Raw genomic sequence first — 23394 nt, forward strand, 5'->3', positions numbered from 1 at the left:
GAGTGAGCTGTTTTTATGATTATTTTTCCCCCTGGGAAAACGGCTTTGTCTGTGAAAGTCCCCCCAACCAGGCGCCTTATAAACACCCAAAACAGACAGAGTTAAGGAGAAAGGAGGGGAAAGGAGGAGGGAGCAAGCCCGGAGGGGGGCCCTCAGGCTCACTGCGGGCAGGATGGGGGTATAAGGCCGGGGTCGGCGACCCCCAGGCCCCCAGCCCCGTCAGGGCGCCCCCTCCCCAGACGCCAGAGCCGGGATCGGCAGCCCCTTAGCATTCCCTGGACTGCCGCGGGCCTCCTACAGGCCTCGGAGTCCACAGACTGATCCTGCGACCGGAAACGCCCCCCTGCCCAGCAGGCCCAGACCGCGCCCCCCTGTCCTGCCGCCCCCTTCCCGCGGGCCCGGCTGCAGGCCCCGGATCCCCGGGCTCGCGTGGCCGCCGCAGCCGAAAGGGGCGGCCCGTCGGGCGGCCCCGCTCCCCGGCCCTCGACGCGGCCCCTCCAACTGCGGGTGCTGCGGGGCCAAGGCGAACACAAAAGGAAGGGGGGCCCTGCCACTGACGCCCCTGCCAGCCCCCGAGACCCTCTGCGCGGGGTCGGCAAAGCATCTGGGCGCCCCAGAAGCTCCGGACGCCGAAGAGAGAGGCCCCACGAAAATTTCAAGACACCTCCTGGGGGCTGCAGGGGCGGCCGAGTCTCCCCAGCGCCAGGTGCCCCCGGCCGCACGGTAACTTTGAAACTTTGGGGCAGGGCATGGGGACCGGGATCCCCAAAAAGGAGGAAGGAAATGGGGGTTTAGAGACGATTTATTTTTTGCAAAATCCCACTTTCCAGGTGGCCCAGCGCGCGGCCCCGGCCTGGACAGGGCTCTCTGCGCCTCTTCCCCAGCCCAGCCCGGCCCGGCCCGGGCGTCCCCGAACCCTCGCGCGCGGGCGGTCCCGGACGCGGTGGCCCCGACCTCTGCCCCGCGGGGCTCGGGCCGCGCCAAGCACTTACCTCCGCCGGGCTGCGCTCCCCGCGGGCCTGCGCCGAGCCCGATAAATGGTATGCTATGACTAGAGGTATGATTACGTTATTATTATTAGTAATAATAAGAGTAAATGTTATTTAATTACGGGCGGCCGCATCCTGCTCCCGGCGCCGCCGCCCCGGCAGCTCCGTCCATGTGGCTCTGGAGCGCTTTACTTTCATTTCCAGCCCCTCGGCCGGCCGCTCGCGGCAGCACCCGCTGGAGGCACCGTTTCCCTGCAGCTCTTCCTCCTCGGGTCCTAGAGAGCGCGGCTCCCGTCGCCTCGCCGCGCCCGGGGTGGGCGGCGCGGGCTGCGCACCTGGGGAGAAGGGGGTGGGCGAGTCGGAGAAGCCCCATTCCCCGTCGAAATCTCAAGCCTGGAATTCACCTTTATTTTCTTTAAAAGTGTCCTGCCTTTTAGGGGGGTTTCCTGTGGCAGTTCTGCATTTCTGGGCTAATGCTGCTCAAACCCAGCGCCTCCGCCCTTCCCCATCTGTGTCAAAAGCCCCCCCTCCGGCTTCCAGGTGCTTTCATGAAAGGCTGCCCAAAACCCTTCTCACAGATGGGAACTGGAGACACAGAGGAAAATCAGGACCTCGCTTGGCTGGAGTTTTATGTATAGGATGTTAAAAAATATTGAATGACACTTGTTAAAGAGTATAAGGCCGACTTTATTGGCATCATGATGGATGTAGGGACCACTGCAGTGGGTTTTGCTGTCGCGGAGAGTATTTGGGCTCAATTCAGAATTCAGTATGGGCAATGGGAATTTATAAGGAAGGAGCAAAGCCACTGATTGAGGGCCAATGCATAGGAAACTGCATCAGAGATAAAAGAGGATTCTGGCGTAAACCCATCTAACAAGATTCTGGCTGAAGACAGGCCAAGGTGATCACACATCACCTGAGGGATTGTGGAGAATGAGGAACCTGATTAGATATTGACAATCAGGGCTGGGTGCAGTGGCTCACGCCTGTAATCTCAGCACTTTGGGAGGCCGAGACGGGCGGATCACCTGAGGTCAGGAGTTCAAGACCAGCCTAGCCAACGTGGTGAAACCCCGTCTCTACAAAAATACCAAAATTAGCCAGGCTTAGTGGTGGGTGCCTGTAATCCCAGCTATTCAGGAGGCTGAGGCAGAAGGATCACTTGAACCCCGGAGGTGGAGGTTGCAGTGAGCCAAGATTGTGCCGTTGCACTCCAGCCTGGGAGACACAGTGAGACTCCATCTCAAAAAATAATAATATTAATAAAAAGATATTGACAATCAGGTTTGGAGAATGGGGGAGTCTAGCTAAACCAACTTAGCAGGATTCTTACCAAAAGTGGACAGGGTGGCCCAGGGGCAGTGGCTCACACCTGTAATCCCGGCACTTTGGGAGGTTTAGGCAGGAGGATCACTTGAGCCCAGGAGTTCAAGACCAGCCTGGGCAACATAGTGAGACCCCATCTCTACAAAAAATTAAAGAATTAGCTGGCATGCGCCTGTAGTCCCAGCTACTCTGGAGGCTGAGGCAGGAGGATCACTTGAGGCCAGGAGTTTGAGGCTGCAGTGAGTGATGATCATGCCACCTGCACTCCAGCCAGGGTAAGAGAGCAAGGCCCTGTCCCTAAAAACAAAACAAAAAACTGGACAATGTAAAGATGAACACAGAAGTCCAAAAGTCAAGGCCTAGTTGAAAAGTTCAGGGGAGCCTAGAGTTTAGTCAAGGAGAGAATCTTTGCCGGGGATATTTCTAGAAAGGATTTGAGGCTGCTTAGAAGGCCTACTAGGTAAGGGGAGATTAACCAGACAGACCAGCTATGCATATCCATGATACTGCCTCAGGACTGGTGAAGAGCCTACATTTGAATCCATAGCTCATGATCCAAAGAGTGTTCATTTATCACTACCTGCCCCATTAATTCCTGGAGGACTCTCTCAAGAGTTCTCTCAGATTTCCTTCTTAATCCTCTTCATTTTACACACATGCACACATACACACGTGTATATATTTTTAATTTATTTCAGATCAGCTGTGAGCTTGGCAGACTTTATCTTTACAAATGTTATATCTTCCACAAGCATTTGTGCCAGACACAATCTTAGGAACTGGGGATATAACAGTGAACCAAATTTTAAATATTTAAATGCACTGTGGTAAGTTCTAGGAGAGACAAGAACCCGGAGCTGTGTTTACCTTTTTTTTTTTGAGACAGGATCTGACTCTCTTGCACAGGCTGGAGGATAGTAGCATGATTATGGCTCACTGCAGCCTCCAGCTCTCCAGCTCCTGGGCTTAAATGATCCTCTGGCCTCAGCCTCCCAAGTAGCTGAGACCACAGGTACACATCCCTACACCTGGCTAATTTTTAAAGTTTTTTGTAGAGATAGGGTCTCATGTTGTCCAGTCTGGTCTCCAACTCCTGGACTCGAGTGATCCTCCTCCTGCCTCGGCCTCCCAAAGTGCTGGGATTATAGGTGGCTGACAGCTGTAATCCCAGCACTTCAGGAGGCTGAGGTGGGAAGATTCCTTGAGCTCAGGAGTTCTAGACCAGCCTTGGCAACACAGTGAGATTCCATCTCTCTTTTTTTTTTTTTTGAGCAAGGTCTCACTTTGTCACCCAGGCTGGAGTGCAGTGGCACAATCCTGGATCCCTGCAACCTCTGCCTCCCGGGTTCAAGCGATTCTCATGCCACAGCCTCCTGAGTAGCTGGGATTACAGGAATGTGCCACCCTGCCCAGCTAAGTTTTTTGCATTTTTTTAAAATGGAGATGGAGTTTTGCAATGTCAGCCAGGCTGGTCTTGAACTCCTGGCCTCAAATGATACACCCACCTTGGCCTCCCAAAGCGCTGGGATTACAGGCACGAGCCACCACACCCAGCCTGTGAGATACTATCGCTAGAAAAAATCAAAAAATTAGTGAGGTGTAGTGACACAGGTGTGTGTTTCCAGCTACTTAGCAGGCTGAGGTGGGAGGCTTGCTTGAGCCCAGGAGACTGAGGCTGCAGTGAGCCGTGATTGCGCCATTGCACTCCAGCCTGGGCGACAGAGCAAGACCCTGCCAAAAAAAAAAAAAGAAAAAAGAAAGCCTCTGGCATGAAGAAGGTAGATGCTTTTGTCCAGATCTGAAAACAGAATTCAGTGGCCATCAGACATTTCTGCTGTTTAGTGGGAAATCAACCCTTAAGACACCTGGGATAGATGCAAGATCATGGGCTAGAGGCAGTGAGAGGCTGCGCCTGGCAATTTAGGGAGGCTGGATGGTGTGGTGCTTATGTCACTAAGGCAATTATTAGGAGGACCAAGGTCCCCAGCCCTGCCACTCGCTGGCTGTGTGACCTTGGCAATCTAGCAGTATCAATTTCTTCATTTGTAAGATAAGGATCAGGAAACTGCATCCACGTAAAGTTTGACTTAAGGATTTTAATGAAATATGAGCGTGGTGGCTCACGCCTGTAGTCCCAGCACTTTGAGAGGCCAAGTTGCGAGGCTTGCTTGAGTCAGGAGTTCAAGACCAGCCTGGCCAACATGGTGAAACCCTGTCTCTACTAAAAATACAAAAATTAGCCAGGCATGGTGATTCAGTGCGCCTGTAGTCTCAGCTACTCAGGAAGCTGAGGCAGGAGAATCCCTTGAACCCTGGAAAAGGAGGTTGCAGTGAGCTGAGATTGTACCCCTGCGCTCCAGTCTGGGCGACAAAGACTCCATCTAAAAAAAAAAAATGGCAGGGGGTGGGGGATTATAATGAATAATGTCTGTAAACCATGTAGTGAAGGCCGAATAAATATAAATGTCAGGCTGGGCATGGTGGCTCACTTTGGGAGGCTGAGGTGGGCGAATTACCTGATGTCAGGAGTTCGAGACCAGGCTAGCCAATGTGGTGAAACCCCATCTCTACTAAAAATACAAAAATTAGCTGGGTGTGGTGGCGGGCACCTGTAATTCCAGCTACTCGGGAGATTGAGGCAGGAGAATCACTTGAACCCGTGAGGTGGAGGTTGCAGTGAGCCGAGATTGCACCATTGTACTCTAGCCTGGGCAACAAGAGCAAAACTCTGTCTCAAAAAAAAATTATATATATACACACATATATGTGTGTGTGTGTATCAGTTCACACACCCCCTAGGCAATTTACAATGAAACACCCTTGACAACTTATCACATTTACCACCATGGTTATCATTCTCATTTCATCGATGAGGATGCTGAGGCCAGTTGGATTGCTGCATTTTGCCTCAAGTGAACTAGGTGGCAAATGGTCTGGTGATTCCACCACCCCAGGTTGCTGGTGAAATAACAAACACATATCCTTGAAGAGGACTGTCCATCATTCAATGGGGATTCAGCGGGACACCAGCCTCCTATCTCTTCAAGTTGGTACCAACTTGTTCAATTGTTTGGGGGACCCCAACCAGAGGTGAGGAGGCTTGGAGAAAAGGGCTGAAAGGAGGCTGGGCGCGGTGGCTCACACCTGTAATCCCAAAACTTTGGGAGACCAAGGTGGGTGGATCACCGAGGTCAGGAGTGTTGGGGTCCGTGCCGGGGGTGGTAGAGAATGAAAGAACACACAAAAGACAAAGACACACAGAGAACATGGCGGCCGCGCTCAGAGCCTCCGCCTCACTTTATTTATACTTCATAAACCCCACGTCAGCAGAAAGAATGCAATGCAAAACAAACTTTCTTTTCCCAGATGTAACCTTCTACTCAGTTCTTTGTTTCTATGCTCTTCTTTATCTGCCCGCCTTCTTGGCGCCTACGGGAGTTCATTAAAAGTTCAATTGGAGATACTGTCCTTGAGCCCTATCTATTCTCAGCATACTGTTTTCAAAGGCCCCTGCACAGGAGTTTGAGAACAGCCTGGCCAATGTGGTGAAACCCCGTCTCTACTGAAAATACAAAAATTAATCCGGCATGGTGGCACATGCTTATAGTCCCAGTTACTTGGGAGGCTGAGGCAGGAGAATTGCTTGAACCTGGGAAGTAAAGGTTGCAATGAGCCAAGATCGCGCCACTGCACTCCAGCCTGGGTGGCAGAGCGAGACTCCATCTCAAAAAAAAAAAAAAAAAATTCGTATGTTGAATCTCTAATCCCTAATTTGATGGTATTAGGAGGTGGGGACTTTGGGAGATAATTAGGTCATGAAAATGGAACCCTGATGAATGGAATTAGTGCTCTTATAAGAGACACTGGGGAGATGATCTCTCTCTCTGCCAGGTGAGGATACAGCAAGAAAGGAGCCATCTATAAACCAGAAAGGCAACCCTCACCAACAACCTGACCATGCTGGGACCCTGGTCTTGGACTTCCAGCCCCCAGATCAGTGAGATGGTGCTACTACTGCTTAAGCCATCCAGTCTATGGTATTTGTCATGCAGCCTGAGACTAAGACTGCAATACAGCACTGGGTACTGATGGGGCATGGTGGCTTACCCAAAATCCCAACACTAGGAGGCCGAAGTAGGCAGATCACTTGAGCCCAGGAGTTTGAGACCAGCCTGGGCAACATGACAAAACCCTAACCCCAAAAATACAAAATTGGTGGGTAAGTGCACGCGCCCTAAATCCCAGCACTTTAGGAGGCCAACGCCGGCATGGTAGCTCACACCTATAATCCTTTGGGAGGCCACAGTGGCCGGATCACTGAGGTCAGGAGCTTGAGACCAGCCTGACCAATATGGTGGTGAAACCCCATCTCTACTAAAAAATACAAAATTAGCCAGGTGTGGTGGTGCACCTGTAATCCTCTTGAAGCATTTAGGAGGCTGAGACAGGACAATAGCTTGAACCTGGGAAGCAGAGATTGCAGTGAGCAGAGATCACGCTATTGCACTCCAGCCTGGGCAACAGAGCAAGACTTGGTCTCAAAACAACAATAACAACAAAAATTAGCCGGGCGTGGCCGGGCTGCAGTGGCTCATGCCTGTAATCCCAGCACTTTGGGAGGCCAAGGCGGTGGTCATGAGGTCAGAGCCGAGACCAGCCTGACCAACACGGGCAGTCCCCATCTCTACTCAAAAATAAGCAAACAAGCCTGGCATGGTGGCATGTGCCTGTAACCAGCTACTCAGGAGGCTGAGGCAGGAGAATCACTTGAACCTGGGAGGCAGAGGCGTGAGCCCACATCACACCATTGCACTCCAGCCTGGGCAACAAGAGCGTAAACTGTCTGAAAAATAATAAATAAATAAAATAAAAATTTAAAATAAATTAAAGTAAAATAAAATAAAAATATTAAAAAGTAGAAGCCAGGCACGGGCACATGCCTGTAATCCCAGCTACTCAGAGGCTGGAAGCCGGCGAGAATCTCTGAACCCAGAAGGTAGAGAAACCGCCGGCACGGGGAAGTCAAGCTCGGTCTCAGCATTTTGAGCCGAGCGGCGACGAGGAAACAGAGATCGAGACCATCCTGAAGTTAACACGCGTGAAACCCCGCCTCTACTAAGAAAGGAAGCTCGGCGAAGTGGCGGGCGCCAGGTCCCAGTTGGTCGAGTGTTGAGGCCGACAGCGCACCCTGGCGGAGTTGCAGTGAAGTTTGACCGCCGCCGCATCTGTGCCTGCTACAGAGTGAGATCGCCTGCCAGCTATGCCCAAGAACTCCCAGTAAGCCGCGATTGCACCACTGCATCCCAGACTGGGAGACAGAGTGAGACTCCACCAAAAAAAAAAAAAAAAAAGGAATTATTATTTTTTTAAGATTGGAGTCTCACTTTGCTCAATGCCGCCATGCTGCGGTGTAATCTTGGCTCACTGCAATCTCCACCTCCTGGGTTCAGCCACCCTCCTGCCTAGGGTTCTCCCAAGCACCATGTGCCACCATGTCCAGCCAATTTTGCTTTGAGACGGAGTCTCGCCTGTCGCCTCAGGCTGGGAGTGCAGTGGCTGGATCTCAGTCCTCACTGTAAGCTCCGCCTCTCCCGGTTCCCCGCTTATTCTCCAGCCTCAGCCTCCCCTAGTAGCTGGGACCTCACAGGCGCCTCAGCCACCATCACCAAGCTTTATTTTGAGACTGGTTTCACCCCTGTTCTCCAGGATGGGTCCCCATCTCCCACCTCGATCCACCTTTGCCTCGGCCTCCCAAAGTGCTGGATTACAGGCTTGAGCCACCAAGGCCTGCCTTTGTATTTTAGAGACTATATTGGTCACTGGTCTGAACCCCTATCCCTGCGTGATCCGGCCCACTGCCTCCCAAAGTGCTGGGGTATCATGGCTTGAGTCACCGCGTCCGGCCGATGAAGGAATTATTAAAAGAGAAGATAATCTGCCAGAAACCATTTGGTACTGGGAAATCCTCCATAAATATTAGAGCAGAATGTAAGCTCCTCCATAGACACCATCCTTTTCAATCCTTTTCAATCTCTTTCATCACTGGATTTTCAGGAGCTGGAATGGTGCCTGTTGGAACATAGATGTTTGATAACTATTTGTAGAACAAATGAATTATTTTAATGATATTTCTCAAAGTTAAAAAAATAGTTTGCTCTAGTGGGAAGTCCCTGGCTTGAGCCCTGAGAAAGATGTAGTTCAAGTGTCCTTCATAGATGATGCAGCCAACCCACTCCCGCCAGTGGAGGGGACCCTCAGGGAGGCTGCCTTGCCCTGCAGGTGGGCTGACCCATCTCTCTCCAGGGGCCACAGGCGAGCACCCCATTGGGTGTTGGGAATATCTCTCCACATTCCTCACATGTCTGGCATACTTTAGCCATTTGTTTTTGATCTGACTAAATAGCAAGTCAGCAGCCTTGGTCTGTTTTGAGGAATCCAACATAAATATTATTATTTATTCCATTTACAATTGGCAATTAAGTTTGTTTTCAGGCACCAGAATGGAATTTAAAACACTCAGTTAAGTAAACCAGACTAATCAGAGGCAGCTTGTCTTGTCTTTGGAAACATTCTCAAAACAACAAAAGAAGCTCTGCACCACAACAGGCACCTGGAACACTCTCTTGCTCTCCTGATTCCCTAAAACTCACCTCAGACTCCCCACGAGTGAAGTGTGTATGTTGAAAACAACCACAGAAGGCCAGAAATGGTGGCTCACACTGCAATCCCAGCACTTTGGGAGGTTAAGGTGGGTGATCTCCTGAGGTCAGGAGTTCTAGACTGGCCTGGCCAACACAGAAACCCCATCTCTACTAAAAATACAAAAAATTAGCTGGCATGGTGGTAGCCACCTGTAATCCCAGCTACCAGGAGGCTCAGGCAGGAGAATCGCTTTGTCCAGGAGGCAGTGTGGATGCAGTGAGCCAGATCGCGCCATTGCACTCCGCCTACAGAGCAAGACTCACCAAAAATAATAATAATAATAAAAATAAAAATAATAATAATAGAAAAGGACCCTAGAGACCAGCTTCACTTCTCTTTCTCTCTCTCTTCTCCTTTTTTCTTCTATATTGCGGCCCTTTTTCATTCAGGCTGGAGTGCAGTGGCCTGACCCTAAGGCTCACTGCAACCAACCCACCTCCTCTGGGGCTCAAGGATCCTCCTGCATCAGCCTCCCTGTAGCTGGACTCCAATATGTACCACCATGTTCAAATTAATTGTTTTACAGAGTGACAGGGTCTGAATTTCACGTTGCCCAGGCTATCCCTAAATCCTAAATTTAGTGAGTCTTCCTGTCTTGGCCTCCCAAAGTGCTTGCATTGTTGTTGGCCAGAGCCACCGCAGTTCAGCCTTGTCTCATGTAAGTCAACTGTAACTCTGGGCCTGAGTTCTTCATTTGTTGAAATAAGGAACAAGATAGTCTTGATGACACCATTCATTTGTCAAAGACTATATACTTCTTGGGCCAGGCAGACTAGCTCCTCAGGTGATAACTTGAAAGAGAGAAAGCTGTAAAAGGGCTGAAGGAGAGAGAAGATAAGTAGTGTGTTGCTTGAAACAGTGATTTTTTTTTTTTTTTTTTTTTGAGGCAGAATTTTGCTTTGTTGCCTAGGCTGGAGGTAATGGCCTGGATCTTGGCTTACTGCAACCTCATCAGGTTCAAGAGATTCCTCCTGCCCCAGCCTCCCGAGTAGCTGGGATTACAGGTATCCCCACCATGCCCAGCTAATTTTTGTATTTTAGTAGAGACGGGGTTTCACCTGCTGGCCAGGCTGATCTCAACTCCTGACCTCAGGTGATCCACCCACTGCCTCCCAAAATGCAAGCTGGGATTACAGGCATGACACTGTGCCTGGCCAGAAACAGTGATGATTCTGATTCTCCTGACTTGTTGGGCACCTTGGGCAAACCCTGTCTTTTCAAACCCCAGTCTCCCATTTGTAAAGAGGTTTAAGAGGACCAGGAGGCCGGGCTGTGGGTTTCCTAAGCCTGTAATCCCAGCACTTTGGGGAGGCCGAGGGTGGATCACAAGGTCAGATTGAGACCATCCTGGCTAACATGGTGAAACCCTCTGTCTCTACTAAAAAATACAAAAACTAATCACAGGTGGCATGCCTGCAGTCCCAGCTACTCGGGAGGCTGAGGCAGGAGAATGGCGTGAACCCGGGAGGCGGAGCCAGTGAGCCGAGATCCCCGGCCGATTTGACGAGAATCAGACGCCGGCACGTGGCTCACGCCTGTAATCCTGTGCCACTTTGGACGCAACAGAAAGGGATCACCAGGTCAGGAGCTTGAGACCATCCTGGCTAATATGGTGAAACCCTATCTCTACTAAAAATACAAAATTAGTCAAGCATGGTGAGTAATGTACCTGTAGTCCCAGCTACCGGGGCTGAGGCAGGAGAATCGCTTGAACCTGGGAGGCGGAGGTTGCAGTGAGCTGAGATCGCACCACTGCACTCCAGCCTGAGCAACAGAGCGAGACTGCATCTCAAAAAAAAAAAAAAAAAAAAAATCAGGATACAGGAGTGACATAATCCAGATTGCTAGGGGGTGCTGTCAGGCTGAGTTTGTGATTTTTAGCTTCGAACGTGAACACCTTCAGGCAGAACATCCACTCTCCAACTCCCCACGAATCCCCCCAAGCCCCGCCAAGCCCCATGACTTCCTGTTACCTCCTAGGCCTTGAAGGCCACTGAATTTCTGGTGTCCAAGAATTCCCTTCCAGTTCCGAAAATCCCAAGACCCATCAGCTAAAATGTTCCCCTGCCCACCTTCCTCTTCCCTTTGGGAGGTCTCTGTGCGCAGGCCAAGGAAAGTCTCAAGAAGTAAACTTGGAAAAGGGAGCCTGCAGATCACCCCAAGGAAAATCCAGACTGATTTGATCAGTCCTAGCTGGAAGCAGCACAGGAATAGCATGAGGCCTATGACTCATTTTAAGCAAACATCCGGTAATCCGACTGGTATCTGGTTCAAATGGGGAAACCTCAAGCACCTATGACAGGCCAGGCCCAGAGAAGATGCTGCCTAGATGGATACAGCGCCTCCTCCCGAGACCCTCCCAGGCTGAGGAGGAAACGCCAAGAACAGTGTTAACTCTGTCCAAGAGCCCCAGAGCCCCAGGCCAATTGCTGTGGGGCTTTGCATCTTGCTGTGGGCACCTGCCGGAGGGAAAGACTCATGAAGTAGCATTTGACATGGGCCTTGTAGAAGAGGGAAGGTGGAAAGAGGATCCACATCTCAGGAACTTTGAGAACTGGGAGAGTTACACTCTGTCTAGAGCTTCAGTTTTCTCATCTCTGTGCTAGGAAGGGTGGTAATGATGCCCACTTCCCTTTTGGTGGTGAAGATTAAATGAGCTGTGTGTAAAAAGATATGGCATGATCTGTTTATTCATTTATTTATTTTGAGACGGAGTCTTGCTCTGTTGCCCAGGCTGGAGTGCAATGTCACGATCTTGGCTCACTGCAACCTCTGCCTCCCGGGTTCAAGCAATTCTCCTGCCTCAGCCTCCTGAGTAGCTGGGATTCCAGGCATGCGTCACCATGCCCGGCTAATTTTGTATTTTTAGTAGAGGCGGGTTTCTCCATGTTGATCAGGATGGTCTCAAACTCCTGACCTCAGGTTATCCGCCCGCCTCTGCCTCCCAAAGTGCTGGGATTACAGGCATGAGCCACCGCGCCCAGCCTGCATGATCTGTTTAACTTTTTTTTTTTAAGTTTCTGAGACAAGGTCTTGCTCTGTCACCAGGGCTGAAATGCAGTGGTGCAATCATGGCTCACTGCAGCCTCAAGCTCCCAGGCTCGAGATCCTCCTGCCTCAGTCCCTTAGCTGAGACTACAGGCATGCACCATCACGTCCAACTCATTTTTGTATTTTTTGTCGAGACAGGGTTTGACTATGTTGCCCAGGCTGGTCTCGAACTCTCTCGCCTATAATCCCAACACTTTGGGAGGCCGAGATGGGCAACAAGAGTGAAACTCCGTCTCAAAAAAAAAAAAAAACAAAAAACGCTGTTTGTGTTTTTATGCTTAAATTCACACCTGCAGAAAAGTTGCAAAAAGGTTCAAATAACTCCCATATCCTTCAACTAGATTAACTAACATTTTGCCACATTTGTGTCTCTGCTTTCTCTATGTATATGTGTATTTCTTAACCATAAAGGTTGCTGACATCATGTCCTTTTTGTCCCTAATTATTTCATCACTTTTTCCCCAAGAACAAGGGCAGTCTCTTACATAACCCTGTACCATAATCGAAATTAATAAATTTAACATTGATACAATACTATTATCTAATATACAGTCAAATTTTGCTGTTTCAGTATTGTCCTTTATAGCAATCCCCACCCAGGATCCGATCCAGGACCATGTATTGCATTCAGTTGTCTTTTTCGTTTCCTGTAATCGGCAACAGTTTCTTAGTTTTTCTTTGTCTAACATAATACAAACATTTCGGGAAGGGTACAGATCCGTTATTCTGTACCATGTCCCTCAGCTTGGGTTTCTCGTGATTAGGCTAAGGTTGTAGACCGGACGGTGACGCCGTGTTTTTCTCAGTGCATCACACAGAAAGTGTGCGATGAATGTCAGCCTGTCCTGCTGTTGATGTTAACGTGGCCGTTCAAGCGGTGTCTGCAGTTTCTCTACGATAGTTACTATTTCCCCTTTTTAATTATCAGGTAATTTGTGCATATTTATGTGGAAGGCTTCCAATGCCCTTTCAGTTTCATGGGACAGAAAAGAGCACTTTATCTGGGCAAATGGATACCTGTGTCTTGCGGAAGAGACCCAGCAGCCAGCAGTACCTGTGTCAACAAAGTTACGCGAACAAAACCTTTCCGGAAGAGCTGAGGGACCTGGGTGCAACGCATTCTGGGAATTGTAGTCTCTGGGTGCTCCCGGCTGAACACCGCCCTGCGGTCTCTGCGAGAAAGAGCCAGAAGCCGCCAGGGGAGGACGAAGAGGAGGGCGGTGGGGGACGCTCTGCGCGCGGTGCGCCATGGGACGGGTAGTTCACGGCGCGCGCCCTGTCGCGCCCCCAGCTGGGGAATAGGACTACCCTACCCGAGAGGCCGCGCGTGCGGGGCGAGGGCAAGCCGGCTGGGGCCTCGAACAAATCAAATCGAAGCAAAGAAACTGCCGGCTTTCAAAATCCTCCTCCTCCGCCATCATCCGCCGCGGTGCGGAGAGCAGGTGGTGCTGGAAGCGCGTGAGGCCCCGAGCGCGAGAGAGCTGACAGACAAGCCAGCTGGACATCTGGACCGCTGGACCTGGAGGTGGCGACCCCGGCCTGACCCGGACCCTAAATCCGTCCCCGCCCCACCGGGCGGAGGCGCGTGCTCGGTTACCCCCACGCGGCGGCGCCGCCTGTTTACGGTAGAGTCAGGGTCCCTTTCCTTTCACAGTCACCTGCCTGGAAGAGGGGTGGGGGCGAGGAGGGCGTGGCGCCCCTGTGCACCTTCTGCCTGCCCCCTCGGCCTTCTTCACTAAGTCTTCGATGGCCGAGCGCCCCGGGGTGGCGGTGGGAGTGGGGTTGTTGGGCGGCGCTGGCTCCTTTCACAAATGGGGAAACCGAGGCTTAAAGGACGTCTGACTCGCCGGAGCAGCTCAGCCTGCAGCTGCTAGCAGTGGCGTCTCATATTAGCATCGTTGTCAACCGGAGGCGGTGCGAGTCCGCCGGGGATTCCAGATGGGTCTCCCGCGCCGCCCGCCTGTCATTTGCGGCCTGTATTCGCGAGTCGCTCCCGCGGCGCCGCCTCCCAGCAGGCCCACGCCAACGGGGGGCCCGGGCTGGCGCCGCTGTCCCTGGAATCGATGTGAGTCACTGCTGACGCTTTGCAGGAGCATGCATCTCACCTCAGAAAGTCTCCGACGCTGCTGCGGAGCGGGGAGAGGATATTTCTTTATTAACCCTTTGCTTTTGCTCTGGTGCTGACCCTTTGCTGACCTTGGACAAATCAATTCACGTTTCTGTGCTCCAGTTTCTTGGTCTATAAAGTGTGTGTGGAGGAGTGCATCTCCTTGTCTGGCTCTCTCTTGGACTGAGGAATAGGCCCCCTTTCAGCTGAGAAGTTCTGTCCCTATTCTATTTGGAGGCTTCACCAACACCTTTTACCCTCACATTGTCCCATCTCAGAACTGCAAGAGATGCTGCGGTTTCAGGTTAATTTTTTGTTGGTTTTTCTTTTTTTTTTTTTTTTTTGTTTTTTTTTAATCTTTTTAAAGACAGGATCTCCCTCTGTCACCCAGGCTGGAGTGTAGTGGAACAATCACCGCTGAACTGCAGCCTTGGCTTCCTGGGCTCATGCGATCCTCCCACCTCAACTTCCCAACTCATGGGGACTACAGGTGCCATCACACCTGGCTAATTTTTACATTTTTCTTTGGGGACAGGGTCTCATTCTGTTGCCCAGACTTGTCTCGAACTCCTGGTCTAAAGTGATCTTCCCGCCTAGCCTCCCAAAGTGTTGTAATTACAGGTGTGAGCCACTGCACTGGGCTGGTTTCTCCTTAATTTTTTTTTTTGAAACAGGGTCTCCAGAAGTGCAGTAGCAAGCTCTCATCGCACTGCAGCCTCCACCTCCAGGGCTCAAGTGATCCTCCCACTTTACCTCCCAAGTAGCTGAGACTGCAGGCACCCGCCACCACACCCAGCTAGTTTTTGTATTTTTAATGGAGACGGTTTCATTCAGCACATACCCAGGCTGGTTTCTAACTCCTGGGCTCAGTCAATCCACCCACCTCAGCCTCTGGAAATGCTGGGATTACAAGAGTGAGCCATTGCACCCGACTCTGGTTAATTTTTTGTTTTTTTGAGACGGAGTTTCACTCTTGTTGCCCAGGCTAGAGTGCAATGCCACGATCTCGGCTTGCCCCAACATCTGCCTCCCGGGTTCAAGTGATTCTCCTGCCTCAGCCTCCTGAGTAGCTGGGATTACAGGCATGTGCCACCACACCCAGTTAATTTTGTATTTTTGGTGGAGACGGGGTTTCACCATGTTGGCCAGGCTGGTCTCGAACTCCCGACCTCAGGTGATCTGCCCGCCGCAGCCTCCCAAAATGCTGGGATTATAGGCGTGAGCCACCGCACCTGGCTTGATTAATTTTTATGCAGTTTCAACTGGTCATTTCTTGAGCACCTTCTGAATGCCAGGCTCTGTGTGGCAAGTAGAGTGATCCTGTCAAAACATAGGTCAAATGACATCTGTCTCTGCTAGAAACTTCAGTGACTTTCCTGGTCACTTATAGCGAAAGCCACTGTTCTTCAAATGGCCTTTATGACTTGGGCCGCTTGTTAACTCTCTCGTCTCTTAACTCTTTTTTTTCCTGTCTCTCTGTGCTTCAGCCTCGCTGGCCCTATTGCAGTTCCTCCAACCCTCTGCCCGTACAAGAGCCATTGAATTTGCTATTCCCTTTGCAGGAATCGTGTTCCCCCAGATGTGTGCATGGCCCAATCCCTGACATCTTTATTTAACTATTTCTTAATAATGCCTTTTTGTTGTTGTTGTTTGTTTGTTTTGAGACAGAGTCTTGCTCTGTCACCCAGGCTGGAGTGCAATGGCGTGATCTTGGCTCACTGCAACCTCTGCCTCCCGGGTTCAAGCAATTCTCCTGCCTCAACCTCCCGAGTAGCTGGGACTACAGGCACACACCACCACGCCCAGCTAATTTTTGTATTTTAGTAGAGACGAGGTTTCACTATGTTGGCCTGCTGGTCTTGAACTCCTGACCTTGTGATCCACCTGCCTTGGTCTCCCAAAGTGCTGGGATTACAGCCGTGAGCCACCACTCCCACGCCCCCCCTTTTTTTAATCACATACTAAATGTGTCATTTAGCACACATGCTTCAAGAGGTCAAGGTTTCTGTTTCCTTTGCTGCTATACTTCTGTTACCTGGAACAATATCCAGCACACAGTAATACTCAAATGTTTTGTTGAATGAATGAGTGGACACCTTACCCAGAATAATAATTCATGCTTATTGATAAAGACATAGACAAACCAGGGTGATAAGTTTGAACCCAGAGGAAGCCTAGGGGTGGCAGGATTCAGGGTATCACATCTGTATCTGAGAATGAGGAGGCTGTAGGAGGAGGCCTTTTGGATAGCACCCCCTAGTTCTGCCCCTCATATCTGCTTCCTTGGTCTGTCCTGATTACTTGCTGTTTCTCCTCTTTTTTTGGAGCATCTCACAGACACATTTATTCATACCACAAAGTAAACACTATACAAGTATGTAGTGATGTTCCACGTTCCCGTCTAATATAGCTGGCTTCAATTGTCAGGCAGTACACAAGAGACGTTTAATCTCACACGTACTCCAAGTAAAGCTGGAGTACCATGAGTAGGCGCAGGAGTTCTTAAAGGTTTACTTGTTGTTTTAAAAATTCTCATTTATTGGCCGGGCAAGGTGGCTCACGCCTGTAATCCTAGCACTTTGGGAGGCCGAGGTGGGCGGATCACGAGGTCAGGAGATCAAGACCATCCTGGCTAACATGGTGAAACCTCGTCTCTACTAAAAATACAAAAAAATTAGCTGAACATGGTAGCGGGTACCTGTAATCCCAGCTACTCAGGAGGCTGATTCAGGAGAATGGCATGAACCCGGGAGAAGGAGCTTGCAGTGAGCCGAGATTGCGCCACTGTGCTCCAGCCTGGGTGGCTGAGCGAGACTCCATCTCAAAAAAAAAAAAAATTCTTTAATTTATTTAGTTACTTTTAGAGATAGAGTCTCCCGATGTTGCCCAGGCTGGAGTGCAGTGGCACAGTCATAGCTTACTGTAGCTTTGAACTTCTGGGCTCAAGTGATCCTCCTGCCTCAGCCTCTCCAGTAGATGGGACTGACTACAGGCATGTGCCACCACATCCAGCTAATTTTTATTTTTATTTTATTTTTTTGAGACAGGGTTTTACTCTGTCACCCAGGCTAGAATGCAGTGGTGAGATCATGGCTCACTGTAGCCTCTGTCTCCTGGGCTCAAGCAATCCTCCCACCTCAGCCTCCCCAGTAGCTGGGATTACAGGTGCACACCACCATCCCTTGCTAATTTTATTTATTTATTTATTTTAATAGAGATGGAATTTTGCCATGTTACCCAGCTTGAGCTGCTGGGCTCAAGCGATCTTCCCATCACAGCTTCCCAATGTGCTGGGATTACAGGTGTGAGCCACTGCACCTGGCCAGCTTTACTTCTTTTACCAGCACTCCTGACTTTATAAACAGTGAGGCTCATCAACCCCATTTCCAACCAGATCCCCTGGTAAACTTGGGTATAGTAGGGCTTCATGGGTGGCAGCCCTGTCCCTGTCCTATTATGATGGTAGCTGTTGTGATGTGGCAATCTCTGATCTAGAAAACCCTGAGAGGCCACTGTGGCCTGCCTAGTCTCCCGGCCAGGGTTGAAACCAGACGTGCAGTGGGGCTGACCCCTGTGCCCCACCCCAGAGTCATGCCAGTGTGGGTGTGGGGCATTCTCTGGGATGAATGATCTGGATCCCATAGCCATCTGTGTCTTGTTTGAGGAATGTGACCCTGAAGCAGAGAGCAGCCAAGATGCTCAAGCAGGTGTGTGCTCAGGCCAGACTCTGCAGCCTTTGGTTTGGGACTTGACTGCCATTCACTGACGGGGTCCAGGAAATGGGCAGCTCACATGGCGTTGCTGGGCATCCCAGCTGCAGCAGTTTGGCAGAGGAGGACTTGTAATGAGATGGTAGCTCCTTATAGGCTAAAACATGATTTTTCTGTTCTCTTACTACCTCCTGCACCTTCTGGAACTGTTCATTCTCTGATGCTGTTTTCCTTTCTTCCAGTGGTTTAGCTGTAGGGTCTCCATAGCAGGGGAGGTACGGTCAGACTCCTGAGATGACTATGTCCTACCCTGCCCCCCAACCGGGGGCCCCAGGAGACTCCTTTTTCTTTTTCTTTTTCTTTTTTTTTTTTTTTTTTTGAGACGGAGTCTCGCTCTGTAGCCCAGGCTGGAGTGCAGTGGCCGGATCTCAGCTCACTGCAAGCTCCGCCTCCCGGGTTTACGCCATTCTCCTGCCTCAGCCTTCCCGAGTAGCTGGGACTACAAGCGCCCGCCACCGCGCCCGGCTAGTTTTTTGTATTTTTTAGTAGAGACGGGGTTTCACCATGTTAGCCAGGATGGTCTCGATCTCCTGACCTCGTGATCCGCCCGTCTCGGCCTCCCAAAGTGCTGGGATTACAGGCTTGAGCCACCGCGCCCGGCCTAGGAGACTCCTTTTTCTTATTGCAACTTTGGCCTCTTCAGTCTGCAGATCTCCAGGGGAGCCCACCAGCCTAGTCAGCATGGCCTCGGAAGACATTGCCAAGCTGGCAGAGACACTGGCCAAGACTCAGGTGGCCGGGGGACAGCTGAGTTTCAAGGGCAAGAGCCTCAAACTCAACACTGCAGAAGATGGTGAGTTTCTGGAAGTTGCGCACTGGTGTGTCCAGGGGAGGAAAGGGAGTGTACTGAACTCTTACCGGTTGTCAGGCTCTTTCTGCTACATTGTCTGCATTATTTGTCCCAGAAGCTCTGTTAGGTATCATTGACCCCCTTCTAACAATGAGGCTCAGAGATCATTTGCCCATGTGCAAGCTCCCCTGTGCTTTGCATGTTTGCAGTGGGCATCCCTTTGTGCCCTGTCCTTTCTTTCTCAGGAGGGGATGGTAGGTAATGAGGGGCCACAGTTAGTGCCAGTCCCAAGATACAGCCTCTGACTCTCACTTCACATCCGGTGTTCTCCCACCCCTGCCCTTTACTCTCATGATCTCAGGCAGGCCTGGCAATAGGTGCAGCTTTCCCCAGAGCTGAGGCTGTGTTGGAGCTGCATTAAAACAACCTGGGCCCTCTTGGGAGATGCTGGTTCATGCAGCCAGATGTACCTGGGAGAGGGATGGCTGTCTGTGTGTATACAGGTACTGTAACCACAGAAAACTAGGAACCAGAGCGCAGACCCTATCTTTTCATCCCTTGTCAAGGCTTCGCTGCCACTGACCAACCCTGAATCCCCTGGCACCAGCAAATGAAGGCGCCTGTGTCAAGTGAGGCCTCCTGGGATTCTGGCCCAACCAGGGGAACTGGTTTGGACATGCCTGGTTGTCATGTTGTGTAGGCAGCCTTGTTCCCCCCAGGTCAGAGGCTGCTTGAGTCCTTGGGTAGCTGGGAGCGTGGTGACACATGTTCCTAACATCTTCATAAGGCCTTAACATTTATAGACTTCCTCCCTGTGCATTTATCACTTTTATTTTTTTTTTTTGAGACGGAGTCTGGCTCTGTCACCCAGTTAGAGTGCAGTGGCGCGATCTCGGCTTACTGCAAACCTCTGCCCTCCTGGTTTCAAGCGATTCTCCTGCCTCAGTCTCCTGAGTAGCTGGGATTACAGGCATGTGCCACCATACCCGGTTAATTTTTGTATTTTTAGTAGAGACAGATTTTTGCTATATTGGTCAGGATGCTCTTGAACTCCTGACCTCAGGTGATCTGCCTGCCTTGGCCTCCCAAAGTGTTAGGATTACAGGCGTGAGCCACTGTGCCTGGCCTTTTTTACGAGACAGAATCTCAGCTTCAGGCTGGAGTGGCAGTGGCCGGATCTCAGCCACTGCAAGCCTCACTCCCGGTTCATGCCATTCTCCTGCCTCTCCCGAGCAGCTGGGACTACAGGCCTCCCACCTCGGCCTCCGGCTAGTTTTTGTATTTTTTAGTAGAGACAGGGTTTCTCACTCACAAGTAGCAAGGATGGTCTCATCTCCTGAACTCTGATCCGCCTGCCTCGGCCTCCCAAAGGCAGTTGGGATTACAGGCTTTGAGCCACCAAGGCTTGGCCTTTTTTTTTTTTTTTTTTTAGGATGAGTCTTGCTGTGTCACCCAGGCTGGAGTGTAGTGGTACAATCTTGGCTCATTGCAACCTCTGTCTCCCAGGTTCAAGTGATTCTCCTGCCTCAGCTTCCCAAGTAGCTGGGACTACAGGCTCACACCGTCACGCCTGGCTAATTTTTTTTTTTTTTTTTTTGAGACATAGTCTTGCTCTGTTGCCCAGGCTGGAGTGCAGTGGTGCGATCTCAGCTCACTTTAACCTCTGCTTCTTGGGTTCAAGCAATTCTCATGCCTCAGCCTGCTGGGCGGGTAGCTGGGACTACAGGTGTGTACCACCATGTCCAGCTAATTTTCTTTTTTTGTGTTTTAGTAGAGACGGGGTTTTACCATGTTGGACAGGCTGGTCTTGAACTCCTGACCTCAGGTGATTCACTCACCTCAGCCCCCAAAGTGCTGGGATTATAGGCGTGAGCCACTGTGCCTGACCTTCAGCCTAGTTTTGTATTTTTTTTATTTCTTTTTTTTTTTTTTTTTTTGAGACAGTCTTGCTTTGTCACCCAGGCTGGAGTGCAGTGGCGCGATCTCAGCTCACTACAAGCTCTGCCTCCCGGGTTCATGCCATTCTCCTGCCTCAGCCTCCCGAGTAGCTGGGACTACAGGCGCCCACCACCACGCCCGGCTAATTTTTTTGTATTTTTAGTAGAGATGGGGTTTCACCATGTTAGCCAAGATGGTCTTGATCTCCTGACCTCGTGATCTGCCCGCGTCGGCCTCCCAAAATGCTGGGATTACAGGCATGAGCCACCATGCCCGGCCCCCTATTTTTGTGTTTTGTTTTTTTTTTTCTTTTTGAGACAGAGTCTTGCTCTGTGACCCAGGCTGGAGTGTAGTGGCGCGATCTCAGCTCGCTGCAAGCTCCGCCTCCGAGTTCACACCATTCTCCTGCCTCAGCCTCCCAAATAGCTGGGACTACAGGCACCCACCACCACGCCCAGCTAATTTTTTGTATTTTTAGTGGAGACGAAGTTTTACCGTGTTAGCCAGGACGGTCTTGATCTCCTGACCTCGTGGTCCTCCCACCTTGGCCTCCCAAAGTGCTGGGATTACAGGCGTGAACCACCAAGCCTGGCCTATTTTTGTATTTTTAATAGAGACGGGATTTTGCCATGTTGGCCAGGCTGGTCTCAAATTCTTGACCTCGGGTGATCCGCCCACTTTGACCTTGTTTATCACTTTTGATGCTTGCATCACCCTTGTGGGAGATAAATAGGAATGTTGCTGTTTTATAAATGAGAAAAAAGGATTTAGGAAACTTAAGTAACTTGGCCAAGGTCATACATTTGATAAATAGCAGAGCTAGGACTTTCATAGAGGTCCAGTGAAATCCCTATTCCTGTGCTTCTAATTAGACGCTGAGCTCCGTTTAGGAAACATGGATTTGAGACTAAATGCCATTTATTGAACACTGTGTCAGATAAGGGTATTAAGTGCCAGATAAGTAGTATCTCAGTTTATCTTCACAAAATCCCTTGAGATGGATTGTATTTCCATTTTGCAGATTGGAAAACTGAGGTTTAGGGAGGTGGTAAGACATGCCTAAGGGCACAGCTTTAATGAGTGGAGCTGGGATTAGAACTCAAGTTTGGGCCAAGTGCAGTGGCTCATGCCTGTAATCCCAGCACTTTGGGAGGCTGAGATGGGCAGATCACCTGAGGTCAGGAGTTCCAGACCAGCCTGGCCAACATGGAGAAAGCCTATCTTTACTAAAAATACAAAAATTAGCCAGGCGTGGTGGTGGACACCTGTAATCCCAGCTACTCTTGGAAGGCTGAGGCAGGAGAATTGCTTGAACCTGGGAGGTGGAGGTTGTAGTGAGCCGAGATTGGGTCACTGTACTCCAGTCTCAGTGACAGAACGAGACTATCTAAAAAAAGAAAACTCGAGTTTGACTGGCGCTGAAATTCATCCAGTTAACTTCTTTGCTCTCCCAGCACAGGCTGGATGTGGTGTCTCCCATTTTGTAAGTCCCCAGGGGTGCCCGGCTTACCCAGCCCCTAAGAAGCAGCAAATCTGGAATAGGAATGATGTACCCAGGTAACTAACTGAAGGCAAAATGTGAATATACTCTGTGAAAAGGCTCTGGGAAGTAAGGCAGGGAGAGGCCTCACTTTTACCTTAAGAGCACCCAGGAAGTCTTTTTCATCCCTTGCCAAGGCTTGGCTGGCACTGACCAACCCTGAATCCCCTGGCATCTGGAAGTGAAGGTACCTGCATCAGTGAGGCATCCTTGGGTTCTGGCCCAACCAGGGAAACTTGGCCCAGCTTGGACAACTTCTTAGGGAACACCTAATAGGTTGTAAGTCCTTTCTCAAGACCCTTCTTGACCAGAAGGTCAAGTTCAAACTTTATCTTCCATACCCATCTTTGTCTCTTCCCTCCCACATGTCACCCTACTCCATCCTGTACCAGCCAGACTCAGCTTTTTGCTTCATGTAAGTTGGTTTTGTTCAGATTATACAATTAATGCAGGTTTATTATAGAATACAGAAACATTCAAAGAACAGGGAAAAAATATATTCTCACTGTCATATAACCTCAGGGATATAACAACCGTTAATTTCAGGGCATTTTATTTCTAGCGCATAGTCTTTTTTTTTTTTGTCATTGAGACACGCTCTCGCTCTGTAGCCCAGGCTGAAGTGCAGTGACAAGATCTCGCTCACTGCTACCTCCGCCTCCTGGGTCCCGGTTCAAGCAATTGTGCCTCAGCCTCCCGAGCAGCTGGGATTACAGGCATGCGCCACCATGCCCAGCTAATTTTTTTATTTTTAGTAGAGACGGGGTTTCATCATGTTGGCTAGGCTGGTCTTGAACTCCTAACCTCATGATCTGCTTACCTCGGCCTCCCAAAGTGGTGGGATTACAGGTGTGAGCCACTGTGCCCAGCCTAGTCTTTTTTTTTTTTTTTTTTCCCCTGAACGTATCTGAGTTCATTTTATTTTGTTTGTTTTTGAAACGGAGTTTTGCTGCTGCCCAGGCTTTAGCGCAATATCTTGATCTCGGCTCACTGCAACCTCTGCCTCCCAGGTTCAAGCAATTCTCCTGTCTCAGCCTCCCCAGTAGCTGGGATTACAGGCACATGGCAGCATGCCCGGCTGATTTTTGTAGTTTTAGTCAGAGACAGGATTTCATCATATTGGACAGGGTGGTCTCAAACTCTTAACCTCAGGTGATCTGCCTGCCTCGGCCTCCCAA

The 23394-nt window shown here is 50.4% G+C and overlaps 2 protein-coding genes across 7 annotated transcripts in view; one reads left to right on the forward strand and one right to left on the reverse strand.

Annotated features, from left to right (window-relative positions):
- ZC3H7B (zinc finger CCCH-type containing 7B) overlaps nucleotides 1–1421 on the reverse strand; it is a 64292-nt gene extending 62871 nt beyond the window's left edge. Inside the window, exon 1 of one of the 3 annotated variants that reach the window (XM_021921598.2) lies at nucleotides 1112–1421. In XM_021921598.2, the coding sequence (XP_021777290.1) occupies nucleotides 1112–1123 (12 nt within the window). In that variant the 5' untranslated portion in view covers nucleotides 1124–1421. Of the gene's footprint in view, nucleotides 1–992 lie in introns of all 3 variants that reach the window. The other 2 variants (XM_021921599.2, XM_003905600.5) reach the window with 2 other exon arrangements.
- RANGAP1 (Ran GTPase activating protein 1) overlaps nucleotides 546–23394 on the forward strand; it is a 53950-nt gene continuing 31101 nt past the window's right edge. For 2 of the 4 annotated variants that reach the window (XM_031656260.1, XM_031656263.1), the window contains exons 1-2: nucleotides 17466–17885; nucleotides 18592–18741. In XM_031656260.1, the coding sequence (XP_031512120.1) occupies nucleotides 17801–17885; nucleotides 18592–18741 (235 nt within the window). In that variant the 5' untranslated portion in view covers nucleotides 17466–17800. Of the gene's footprint in view, nucleotides 724–12622; nucleotides 13697–17465; nucleotides 17886–18591; nucleotides 18742–23394 lie in introns of those variants that run through there. The other 2 variants (XM_031656262.1, XM_031656261.1) reach the window with 2 other exon arrangements.

Source organism: Papio anubis, chromosome 16 (genome assembly GCF_008728515.1).
Source record: "Papio anubis isolate 15944 chromosome 16, Panubis1.0, whole genome shotgun sequence".
Taxonomy (NCBI): Eukaryota; Metazoa; Chordata; class Mammalia; order Primates; family Cercopithecidae; genus Papio; species Papio anubis.